This window comes from Gracilinanus agilis, chromosome 6, assembly GCF_016433145.1.
Source record: "Gracilinanus agilis isolate LMUSP501 chromosome 6, AgileGrace, whole genome shotgun sequence".
Classification (NCBI taxonomy): Eukaryota; Metazoa; Chordata; class Mammalia; order Didelphimorphia; family Didelphidae; genus Gracilinanus; species Gracilinanus agilis.
This window is the reverse complement of record NC_058135.1, coordinates 165,489,993-165,502,801: the sequence shown is the minus strand read 5'-3', so window position 1 is coordinate 165,502,801 and position 12,809 is coordinate 165,489,993. Positions and strand designations below refer to the sequence as shown.

The following is a 12,809-nucleotide window of genomic DNA, read 5'->3' as shown; positions in this document are numbered from 1 at the left end:
ATAAGAAATAAAAAATAGATTAAATTTTAAGATATTTGAATTTTCCTAAAAAATGAACTAATACAAGAAACAGGAGACCACTTTATAAAATAACAACCTTGTAGAAACACACTCCAGAAAAATTAAGAACTCTTATCAATGAATACAATAATCAACCACAATTCCAAAGGATTAATGAAGAACCATACTGCCTGCTTCCTTACAGAGAGGGAAAGGATTCACGGTGCAGAATGAAATATACATTTTGGTACGTGGCCAATCCTTGAATTTGTTTTGCCTGCCTATGCATATTCGTTACCAGACTTTTGTTTTTCGTTTTTCTTTTTTCCAGTGGGAGAGTTTATGTCGGAGATAAAATAAATGCTAATTCAATGGAAAAAAATTTAACATATAAAATGTACAGAGGAGAACAGAAGGCATGCTAGGGGGAAAATATAGACAAGAAGAGAACAGAAAGAGGACCAGAAGGAAAAACAGATAAGCAGGTCATTTTTGAAAGTGCCTGCTGAATTATTTTATATTTAAAAGGAAAAGCAATCTATAAGCGGATTCACAAGTTCATGTGCTAATTCTCTTTTTCTGTTCTATTTCACGCATGGAAATGATCATTCTATTTGGTGTTTGTTTAGTTCAGAATTTTTTTAGATCACAAAACCTTATCTAGACTATTATCAAATAGGCTGCCATAGCTATGCCCTGCCCCTTTCCATAGTTCACACGAATTCCTTGGGGGAGGTGGGGGAGAGCCCAGTTGGCAGAATCCTTCTTTCCTGGACATCTGCATGACAAAACCTTCCCTAAGCTCCTGGTAATCATCAGGTGTACTACTTCTTAACCAGGCATTCAAGACCTTCCAATCTTCCCATCTAGCTTTATTCCACAGTATTCCCTACCCACAGGTTGACACAAACTGCTTGTGTCAACCAAATCTCTGTGACTTTGTTCTTTTAGTTCCCTTTGTAGGCTGATGAGTCAGTCAACACGCATTTATTAAATGCCTACTATGTGCCAAGCAATGTGCTACGTTTGCAATAGATTTCCCAGTCTCTTTCTAGGCCCATCTGTTGGAGTCGCTCCCCTCTTTCAAAGTCCAACTCAGAAGCTCCCCTCCTGCAGAAAGTGATCTATCCAGGGTGACATTTTTTTATAGCATATGGGACCTTTCCTTCAGAATTAGTACATTCTGCCTGATAGGTTACTTATATAGATTGAAAACTCTTCTGAGGGCAGGATCTGTGAGTTGATTCAACAAATTCTCTGTTGCCTAACTTCATTTGGCTCTCCTTCATCATCACGCCTTTGCCCATCCAGTCCTCTCTCTCTTCCCACGGTGAATTCTCTCCCATCCTTCAAGACCCAACTCAGGTGTTACTTTCTCCTCTAGTCTTCCAAGTCTGTCTTCTAACCACCAGGGGAAACTAGGCTTTCCTTCCTATGCCTCAGAGCAACTCGTCCAGACTTCCCCTCTGCATTTCCCTCACTCTCCTTAGGATCTATGTACATCTTCCCTCACATCGTCCCTCAGTCTCAGGGGTGCCTCGCACGGTGACAGAAGGCACATGTTCATTGATTTCTACAGTCATTTCAGTCATGTCCAGCTCTTCGTGACCACATTTGAAGTTTTCTTGGCAAAGATATGGGGGGTGGTTTGCCATTGCCTTCTCCCGTTCATTTTAAAGGTATGAGGAAACTGAGGCAAAACAAGTTAAGCAATTTGCATGGAGTGACATAATCAGTAAGTATCTGAGGCGGGATTAAAATTCATGAAGATGAGTCTTCCTGACTTCAGATCTGTCACTCTATCCATTATGCCACTTAGTTGCCCAGAAGGCACATGGCAGGCCCTCAAGTGAATTAAATTTAAGTTTAGTTACTCATAAGGAAAAGTCACAAAAGGCAAAAGTTAGTGGAAAAAGAATTGAGCTTGCAGTCAAAAGAAAACTGGTTTCAAATCCCACTTCCAACACCTACCACCTGTGTGACCACGGACAAGTCATTTAAAGCCTCAGCCTCTGTTTATTATCTTTAAAATGGGGATAATACCTTACAATTATTAAATCAGATTAGTAATATTTTTAGAACTTTAGCATGAGTTGGTGTGAGGATCAAATGAGAACACATTATAAATCTGAATATGCTATAAAAATGTCAGCTCTTATTACTTCCTCCTTAAGAAAAGTTCAGGGACCCCAAAGTGACTCAAAATAAAGGAAAAAACTAAAATTGGACCAAAGGTCCAAAAGCTGTCAGAATAGCACTGTTCTCTTTAACTTAAGGTATTTAGAGAAGCAGCATTGTGGTTTTCCCAGTTTAACTGGCGTCCCCTGGAGCCAGGTTGGGGCCTCTTTCTATCTGATCCCAGAAGTGGTTCCTATTGCCTTTAGTGCAGGACACCAACCTTTGTTTTCTTGCATAAACCTCCCCTAGAGGAGAAGTTCTAACTAATCTGGACCCTTAGTTAAAGGAGAAACTGTGGTTGAGGCTTGCTGATTTCCATCAATAGTATCTCCTCACCTTCCTATCTGCATCAAGCTTTCTTTTCTTGAATGGTTTCACCTTGTAACAATCTAAAATACAATTCTAGAACTGCTGGAATCAGAATGCAGATAGAAAGCATACAATGTTTCACTGTAGTGTATTTGGGTTTTTGGTTTTATGTGATTATTCCCTTATAAAAATGTTCAATATGCAAATGCATTTTGCATGATAAAACATGTATAACTCAGATCAAATTGCTTGTCAGCTCCAGAAGTGGGGAGGGAAGAAGGGAAGGAGACAATTTGGATCATTTCAGAAAACTTATGTTTCATTCATTATTATATGTAATTGGTAAATATCTTTATAATAAAATATCTTTATAATAAAAATGGTAAAATGAAAGATCAAATACAATTTTGTAAAAAACAAAAATGCTATTAAAAATCCTTTGATGATGTAGTTCTAGTTCCTCCTAGTTAGCATTCTTTTTGTAACCTTAGGCAAGTAATAAACTCTGAGTCCCTTGTTTCCTTTAATCTCAATGAGATCCCTTCCAGAAACTGTTCCTATTAAATGCTGAGAGTTAGAAAGAGAAGAAAATTCCCAGAGTAAGTCTATCTCTAGAGTTGAGGTTCCAAAAGTAAAAGGGAACTTGAAAGTATGGGGGTATACATCTATATTCCCTGCTACTGAGGAGGCTGAGCCTGATGGATGTCTTGAGCTCAGGAGTTCTGAACAGCTACAGGGGCATGGCCAATCAAGTGTTTGAACTAAGTATGACACCAATATGGTGAACTCTGGGAGTTGGCAGAAGTGTGGGGAGGGAAGCCAGGTTGCATCATGAGAGGCAAACTATCAGAGGTCAGAAATGGAGTGCATCAAAGCTTCCCCACCAACCAGCAACCAATCAGCTCAGGCTACTATTTTTCCAGTCTCGGTGACACCCAGAGACCCAATCTCCCCCACCAAAAAATAATACCATAAAAAAGCTTATTTTTAAAAAGTTAACTAAATTAAAATTTTTAAACTATGCCCCTTCTACTTCAGACTTATCTTAGAACTTTCCTCAGCACCTAGGACCTCCTTGCCCTGGAACAGCCAACCACTCCCTCATCCAGCTCACCACCCTGAAATATCCCTCTAGAACATCAACCCTGCCTTCTCTCATTGGAGAGTTCTTCGAGGAGCCTCCATTTTGTAGAGGCCCAGGCCAGTCTGACTTCATTCCACTCTGTGTCCAATTCTTGACTTTCTCTGGACTTCCCTGCTCTGGATACCTTCCAGATTCATCCTCTCCCAGGCTTTTCAGCTGCCTCTTATATGTAGTCTCTCCCCATTAGGATTGAAATTCTTTGAGGAAAGGGACTTGCTTTTTGTTCATTCTTTTATCCCCAATACTTAGCACAGAGTTTGATACATAGAAAGAGCTAAAATTTTCCCTTCTTCCCTTCATTTTTTTCTATCCTCTTCTCTTTCCCTTCTTTCCACAAAGCTAATATATTTTACACAAGTATGATTGATATAAGCAAAATGCACATACTTCATGCTTAAGAGATTAAACAGAATATCAAACATCTAAAACTTTAAAAACATTTCTAAACTGTTCTCTTGCCTTTTCTCTCTAAAAGTCTCTTCTCTCAATGCCTGCTCTTGTTTACTTCCAATCCCTTCCAGGAGGGGGAGAAGGTAATGAAATGACAGATTTCAAATGAGTGGCATAGAAACATCTTTTGAAAAAAGGGAAGGAAACTTGGGCTTTTTGTATTTGTGTATCACTAAATTGACCTAAAAGAAATAAATAGGGGCACGACACAGTCCACTTGCCTTAGACAGTGTGTGATTGATGTATTCTGTTCCACATCAACAGAAAGGTCAAGAAAATCTTCATCTTTGCTACTAACCTGCAGAAAGAAAAAAAAATTACATTAGGTCCGAGGCTATGTAATGGCCAAAGTTTCAATAATCATATTTTACTTGCACTTAGCCACAAATATAACTGCCAAAATAACCTGGACCAAGTCTTAAAGGCATTAAAAGTTTAGCATAAGGGAAAAAAAAAAAAACAAAACCAAAACACTCTGCAGAGAAATCTCAAATTTTCCTTTCACCCAAAGGTTTAAACCTCTTCTGTACCCCAGCCTTAATGCAGAATTTCTAACTCCAACAAACTCCTTTTGCTTTCCCTGTTCAAGCTCACATGGAGGTGACAGAAAAGTACTAAAATGACAGAGAAACCAGAAGTCGGTAAGAGATAAAATGGAGAACAAGGGGATTTAGAGACACACCTCTCCCGCAATGATTTTGAACTCAACTTTTATTAAGTGCCTACTATGTGGCGGGTACTGGGAATACAAAAATGAAAATGAGTCTCTATTCTCAAGGAGTTTCTGATCTACTGGGGAAATAAGATTTGTACACAAAGTACAAAGAACTTGTTAAATTATAAAGGCAGTTTGCCGTGGTGGATAAAGAGCTGATCTTGGAGTCAGTATTACATGAAATAAGAGTCCTTTCTAAAAAGTTACAAGATGTGTGAGCTTAGACAAATACTTTCACTTCTTTGTGCCTCAGTTTCCTCATCTGTAAATTGTAATAATACCTCAAAGGACTGTTTTAAGGATCAAATAAGATAACTATGCAAAGCATTTTGCAAACCTCCAGCTATTATTATTATTGTTATTATTATGATAGAAGAATCTTGGGACATTCATTGAGACCTAGCCTCTTCCTATTAACCTGCATTTTTGGTCTCCCTTTTCAGTGCTGATTAAAAAGAAGCACTTCCCAATTGTCTTTTGAACCAGATTTCAAACTATATGGTTGTTGTTGTTTAATCATTTAAGTTCAACTCTTAAAGACTCCATTTGGGGGGTCAAACTATATTATAAAGTAGTAATCCTGAAAACAATCCAGTGATGGCTAAGATATAGAGGGGATGATGAGTAGAATAGATTAGATACACAAAACACAGTAGTAAATGACCACAGTAATCTAAGGTTTGATAAACCCAAAGATCCCAGCTTTTGGAGCAAGAATTCTCCATCTAATAAAAATTGCTGGGAAAACTAAAAAGTAGGTTGGCAGAAACTAGGCATAACTCAACATCTCACATTGTCTATCAAAATAAGGTTAAAATGGATTTAGAAATAAAGGATGACTTCATAAGTATATTAGGAGAGCATGGAAAAAGTTACCCGTCAGATGACCAAACAAGAGGTAAGAGAGAATTACAAGAAGTAAAATGGATAATTTTGGTTACATGAAATTAAAAAGGCTTTGCAAAGGGGCAGTCAGGTGGTTCAGTGGAAAGAGTGTCAGTCCTGGAGACAGGAGATCCTGGGTTCAAATGTGACCTCAGATACTTCCTAGCTGTGTGACCCCGAGCAAATCACTTCATCTCAACTGCCTATCCCTTACTGCTTTTCTGCCTTGGAAATGATACTTAGTATCAATTCTAAAACAGAAAGTAAAGGTTAAAAAAACAGATTTTGCAAAAACAAAACTAATACAGCCAAAATTAGAAAGGGATTTGGGCAAAAAAATTTATAGTAAGTTTCTCAGATGAAGGTATCATTTCTCAAATAGATAAGGAACTCAGCCAAATTTAAAAAAAATATGAGCCATTCTCCAATTGAAAAATTATCAAAGGATAGGAATTTCAAACATATGATCAATCATGCAGTTCAACGGGTATATGATTTGGGATGTTGGCTTTAAATGATCACTCTACTGCAAATATTAATAATATGGAAATAGGTTTTAGACAATGATACATGTATAACCCAGTGAAATTGCTCCTCAGCTACGAGAGTGGGGAGGGAAGAGGAGAGGGAAAGAATATGTATCATGTAACCGTGGAAAAATATTCTAAATAAATAAAATTTTTAAAAAGGACAGGAATTTCAGAAGGAGGAATCAAATAGTTACATAAAAAGCTCTATATCACTATTGTTTAGAGCAGTGATGGGCAAACTATAGCTGGAGGGTCAGATGCAGCTCCCAGAAATGTTCTATCTGTCCTTAAGACATTATTCCTAATCTGATGAATACGAGGAGTAGGGTACAATTCAATGAAACTTCAAAAGAGTTGCCTTAGAAACAGACTGACAGATGAGTATTTCCTTTCCTTTGGCCCCCTCTTTAAAAAGTTTGCCCATCACTGGTTTAGAGAAAGGTAAATTAAAACAATTCTGAGATACAACCCCAAATCTATAAGATTGGCTAACATGACAGAAAAGGAAAATGAAAAATGCTAGAGGGAATAGAGAAAAATAGGGCCATTCATACAAAGATGGTGGAGTTGAGGACTGGTCCAACTATTCTAGAGAACAATCTGGAACAAAAATTTCCCCAAAGGTTCTCAGGCTTCAGACTCTACAAAAAAAACTTTGAGGGCATTCACCAGGAACTCTGTTTTCCCTCCTCCTCATCTTATAGCACGCAGGCGTCTTCTTTTACTATCTCCTCCTTTATCCCTGCCTCACATGAAAATATGGCCCTTCTCTTTGCCAAGGCAAATCTGTTGTCCTGTTCCATCCCATCTTCTCCAGCAGACTGCCTTCTTTATCATCCCCACTCCCTCACTAACCTTTAATCTCTATGTCCTGCTTCTCTGCTACCAAGCAAACATGCCTATGTCTTCCATCTATGCCTCCATTCTTAAAAAGCATACTTATTGACTCCAACCACCCCCACTAGTTATCATTGTATTGGAACCACTCCCCAAAGCTATAAAAACTGCATACCCTTTGACCCAGAAATACAACGACTAGGTCTGTATCTCTTTAAGATCAAAGAAAAGGGAAAAAAGATCTGCACAAAAATATTTACAAGACCTCTTTTTGTGGTAGCAAAGAATTGGAAATTGAGGGATCACTCACCAATTGGGGAATGGCTGACTAAGTTGTAGTATAATTGTGATGGAATACTAATGTGCTCTAAGAAATGATGAGCAGGAAGGTTTCAATAACCTTGGAAGTCTCATATGAATTGAAGTCTTATGTAAAGTGAATAGAACTAAGAGAACATTGTATATACTGCCAGTAATATCGTAATGAGATCAGCTGTGAAAGACTTAGCTACAAGGATCCAAGACAATTCTAAGGGTCTCATGATGAAAAATGTTATCCATCTCCAGAAAGAGAACTGATGAACTCTGAGTGCAGATTGAAGCATATTTCTTTTCCTTTATTTTTCTTGTGTGTGTATGTGTTTCCTTTTGCAATATGACTAATATGGAAATAAGTCTCAATATGATAATCAGTGTTGTGTTACTTGCCTTCTCAAGGGGAAGGGGAGGAGCAGGAGGGAGGGAGAGAATTTACTATTCAAAATTTTAAAAGATCAGTATTAAAATATCTTCATGTAATTGGGAAATATTTAACAAAATCAATTAGAAATATATTTGTTTTTTAAAAATGTCTTTTGACTGGTTGCATTTTTACTAATATCACCTGACTCATCAGTCACACTGGGAAAGTCAAAATACTCCTCTCTCCCCATCATCAAATCTAGACAAACCATCTACCACCAACACTCAATCCAAATTTGTCATATAATTGAAATTCTGGTAGCTGTTATCTACTAATCTGGTAGCTGTCATCTACTTTCTCAATGAGTTGAGTGACTGTTCCACCCCAACTCCTGCCATCATACTATAGGTATGCCATCCAAAATACAGGTACTCATTCAAGTTTCCTAACTTTCCAATATATGTCACTTGTGATAATGATGATGATGATGATGATGATGATGATGATGATGATGATGATGGCATCTTCTTTCACTCACTGAGCTCTGGTTCCCTCCTGATGATTCTGTGTGTCTACCCCTTTTCAGTATTGTTTGCACTTTAATTCATACCCTCCTCACTCAGTTGCCATATGTCACTTCATCACTCTACCTCAACTACACACAGCCATATACTCGATTTTGCTCTCACCCACAAGTATTCTAGTTCCATAATCATGAAATCTAAAATTCCCTCATTTGATAAGCTTTTATCATGCTATGTTTCCCTCCTCCTTACAATCCCCACATCATTTATCATCATTGTGACCTCTAATCCCTCCATGCCTTAGTTCTTTCTCAGGCCCATTGCACTTACGTTGGCTATGCTTTCCTCCTTTCCCTATCTTGACCTCTGGTTAAATCGCTTCAACTGTAATAGTATCCTTTACACTTAAGTTCCTTAGCCCCTTGTTCTAGTGCCAATCAAGCTTTGCCAAAATCCAAATTTGGATTACTCCCCAAATATACTGCTTTCATTCCTGTTCACAAGCTAGTTATTGAAAGTGACTGGAAAAAAACAAGATCCATGTTGACTGTATTCAGTATACATTTAAGTTACATAATCTCACCTGGGCCCTCAATGAAGCATGACAATCCTTTTACACTTCCCTAACTGGCTGGCTATCTGACTCACATAAAAACTTTCACCAAAGGTACTCAGGCTTCAGACTTCACATACACAGACACACAAAATGAGGCCATTTGCCAGGAGTTCTGTTTTTCCTTCTCATCTTTCACCATTCAGATGCCTTCCTTCACTATCTCCTCCTTTTCCTCTGTCTCACATGAAAACATGGCCCTTCTCTTTGCCAAGGCAAACCTTTGTACATGTACCCTTTTGTCTTGATCCATCCCATTTTCTCTAGCTGATTGTCCTCTTTATCATTCCCACTCCCTCACTAACCTTTAATCTCTATGTCTGCTACCATGCAAACATGCCCGTGTCTTCCATCTATGTCTCCAATCTTAAAAAACTCACACTGGATCCAACCATCCCCACAAGCTATCATTCTATATCTTCCTTCCCTTCCTGGCTAAAATCCTTGAGAAAACCTTCTAAATGCATGACTTCCACTCTCTCTCCTCACACTTGCCTCTAAACTCTCTTCAATCTGCCCAGAACCTTCATTGTTTAACAGAAACTGCTCTTTCCAAAGTTAGCAATGACCTCATGCTTGCCAAATTGAATAGCCCCTCTCTTAATCTTCATCCTTCTGGACCACTCTGCAGCCTTTGGCTCTGTCAATCACCTTCTTCTCCTGGATATGCTCTCTTCTTTAGGTTTCCATGACTCTATCTCATGGCTTCTTTTCAATTTGTCTACACCTTCTTTATCAATCTCCTTTGCTGTATCCAGGTCAGACCTATTAACCATAGATGTCCCCCATGGGTCTGTCCTGGCCCTCTTCTCTTCTCCCTCTATCCTATCTTGACTGGTAATCTCATTTGTCCCCATGGGTTCAATTATCACTGAGCCCATTTCTTTTCAGATCCCTTCCAGACCTATATAATCATCCCCAATCTCTCCTAAGCTCTTGTCTCACATTACCAACTATCGTTTAGACATCTCAAACTGGATGCCTCATAGGCATCTCAAAACTCATCATGTCCAAAAGAGAACCCATCAACTTTCACCTACAACATGCTTAATATCTAAATCTCCCTATTCCTGTCAACCAGGAGCAACCTTGGCATCATCATCAATACCTCACCTGCACTCACATCTCATATCTAATTTGTTACCAAACCTTGTTTCTGTTTTTACAACATCTCTCATGGACATCCTTTTCTCCCTCTCACACAACTGCCAACTTGGTGCCAGCCATCATCCTCTTATACTTGGATCACTGACAATAGCTTTCCTTCTAGTGTGCCTCCCTACCTCAAGTTCTGACTCACTCCAGTCCATCCTCCACTTGGTTGTCTAAGTGATCTTCCTAAAGAACAGGACTAAGCATGTCAACCCAAAAAAGCAGTAGTAGCTTTCTATTACTTCCAGGAACAAATAGAAAATCCTCTATTTGGCTTTTAAAGACCTTCACAAACTGGTCCTTTCTTTCTTTCCTACCTTGTTCCCTTCCACATTATAATCTTGCTACACTTACCTCCTCATTTTCCTAAAACTTTAACAGTGCATCTCTGAATGTTTGACTCTACATTGTCTGTGCCCCATGAATGGATCCTCTGCCTCCTTACCTTCACCTCCTGGCTTCCTTGGCCCCCACCTTCTGCAGGATATTCTGACCTCATGGTCTCTTTTCTCTAAAACTACTTTCCATTTACAATAATATGATGCATGTATGTATGAGAGGGAGAGAGGGAGAGAAAGAGTTCTTTTTTCCTCAGCAAGTCATAGAATTAGAAAATCCTAAGAGAGTATCCTATCCTACTTCTCCATTTTCTAAATGAGGACGCTGTATTAAATGGTTAAATGATCTGCCCAAGTAGTAAATAGCACAGTCAGGATTCAAACCCAGATCTCTTCACACACACACACATACACAAAGCTTCAAAGAATATTTTCTATTATTTCAGCTGGTACTGACTTGGTTCTAACAGCAGGGTCCACACTCATCCATTTAAAAAAAATAAACCCTCCCACTGAAACCTCATTCTGTTCTTGTTTAAATTTGGATGTTTACATCCCAATTAAAATTTGTGTTCACTCAACAGTTTCTCTTAATCTCAAATTCCTTGCTTCAACTTTGAATCATAGAGTTGCAGAGAGATCTAGGCAAGAACACGTGGAGATGTGTAGCTGGGAGAAAATGGGACAAAAGTCCCCACTCATCCATTGCTATTTGCTTTAGGGAGAAGAGCTTGTGGGTTCTTCCTTGCTATATTACTCAGCTTCTTTTCCACTTGAAGAAGCAGAGACCTGGACATGTTCTAAACTCTAAGAACTAAAACGAACTTCTGACCTTAAGTTGAGCCAATTGACCCTAGACAGCCTCAGAAGAGACTATAGAGTCCAAAGAAGGACAGAAGAATTCAAAGAACAGACTTGACCTCATGATAGGTTTCTGTATCTTTTAATAGAGCCTCACTCTGTGACCTTGGGCAAGGCAAAATTAACCCTGATTATCTAGCCTTTGCTGCCTTTCTGCCTTAGAACTGATACTAAGACAGAAGGTAAGGGTTAAAAAAAAAGTGCTGGGAAATCATAAATGGGGCCAAACTAGTTTTCAGCCTTAATCCAGTTGACCTTGGAGGCAAGGAAGGGGATAAAATGTAAACATAAAGAAACCCATACATGTTAAGTAAAATTCAATAGACCTAGGAAATGTAAGAAATAAGAGTGAAAGAGAGAACAGTGGAAAACTGAGGGAAACTTCGCAACTTTTAGATTCTGAAGTAACTTTGGCAATGTTAGCTGGAAAACAGTCTCTCCTGTCACTTCTGAAATAAGATCGAAACCAGCCCTGTCTCTACAAATCCTTCCGTTGACATTTGAGCAGCAAGCACAGGCAACATTCACAACTGACTTCCAAAGGGCGAGAACCGGAAAAACAACATTGTTTTCCAGAACACAAGGCTGAAAGCTGTTCCTCTGCAATTAGAAGAAACATGGAGTTCTTATTATCACACTGACAACTCTCCAGGGGCCAATCTCTCTACTCAGCACAATCCTCTGCAGTTGGGTCCCACTGGGAGATTTCACAAATGTAATTATTGATCATTTTTTCTTAACTCTTGAATTATCTTCTCATCCTTCAAAGCATACCTGGCCTGGACAAAGCACACACTCAATATAATCAGTCTTTTACATCTTTGTGAACTCGAACACGTCAATAGCACTTTAAGTTCTCCACAGCCAGCAATGCTGAGCACTGGGCAGAAAATAACAACAGAATCAATATGTCTAAGACCAACTTCACCATCTTGCTCCCCAACCTAAAATTCCTTCTGATTTCACCATTTCTGTCAATTGTATCATTACCTTTCACTTACGCCTTCAAAACTGTAGTGCTGGCTTTGACTCTTTCCTCCTTTTACCTCTCCTATCTAATCAGCTGCCAAGTCCTATTTACTTTAACTCCATAATTGCAATCTCTCTCGACTTCAACCTCCTTTCTTCTCTTCTGTCACTGCCATAACTCTCACAGGTCCTCAGTTTCACCCATCTGCACTAATGGAATTATCTAATAAAAGCTCTTCCTTCAAGAGTGATAACTAATAATCATGGTGCCGGGGGCAAGCAGTACCAAACATGCCCTCAAATTAGCTTTATAATTCATAATGAAAAAGCAGTACAAGAAGTAATTAAGACAACTGATTGGAGTGGGAAGGGGAATTAGAGGCTCAGAGATAAGTAGTATTAACAGTGTACAACATCTTATTTCAATTAAATATCCCTGCTAACTAGATGCTAGCCTTGGTTGTTTCTGCAATGATGCATGAGTATATGTACTGATCACACTTAAAGTAACACATTTTCAAACTCACAATCTTTTATAATCATTATTTTACATTCTTAACAAAGTTTTTCAAGCTATTGTTTAGGAAAAGATGCTAAGGGCTAAATGATAGATTAGTAAGAT

General features: G+C 38.6%; 1 protein-coding gene across 1 annotated transcript in view; it reads right to left on the bottom strand.

Moving 5' to 3' along the window:
• The window catches only part of USP46 (ubiquitin specific peptidase 46), a 46,595-nt gene that overhangs the window by 14,493 nt on the left and 19,293 nt on the right, over nt 1-12,809 (bottom strand). Inside the window, exon 5 of the mRNA XM_044681732.1 lies at nt 4,303-4,379. Within this exon, the coding sequence (XP_044537667.1) occupies nt 4,303-4,379 (77 nt within the window). The remainder of the gene's footprint in view (nt 1-4,302; nt 4,380-12,809) is intronic.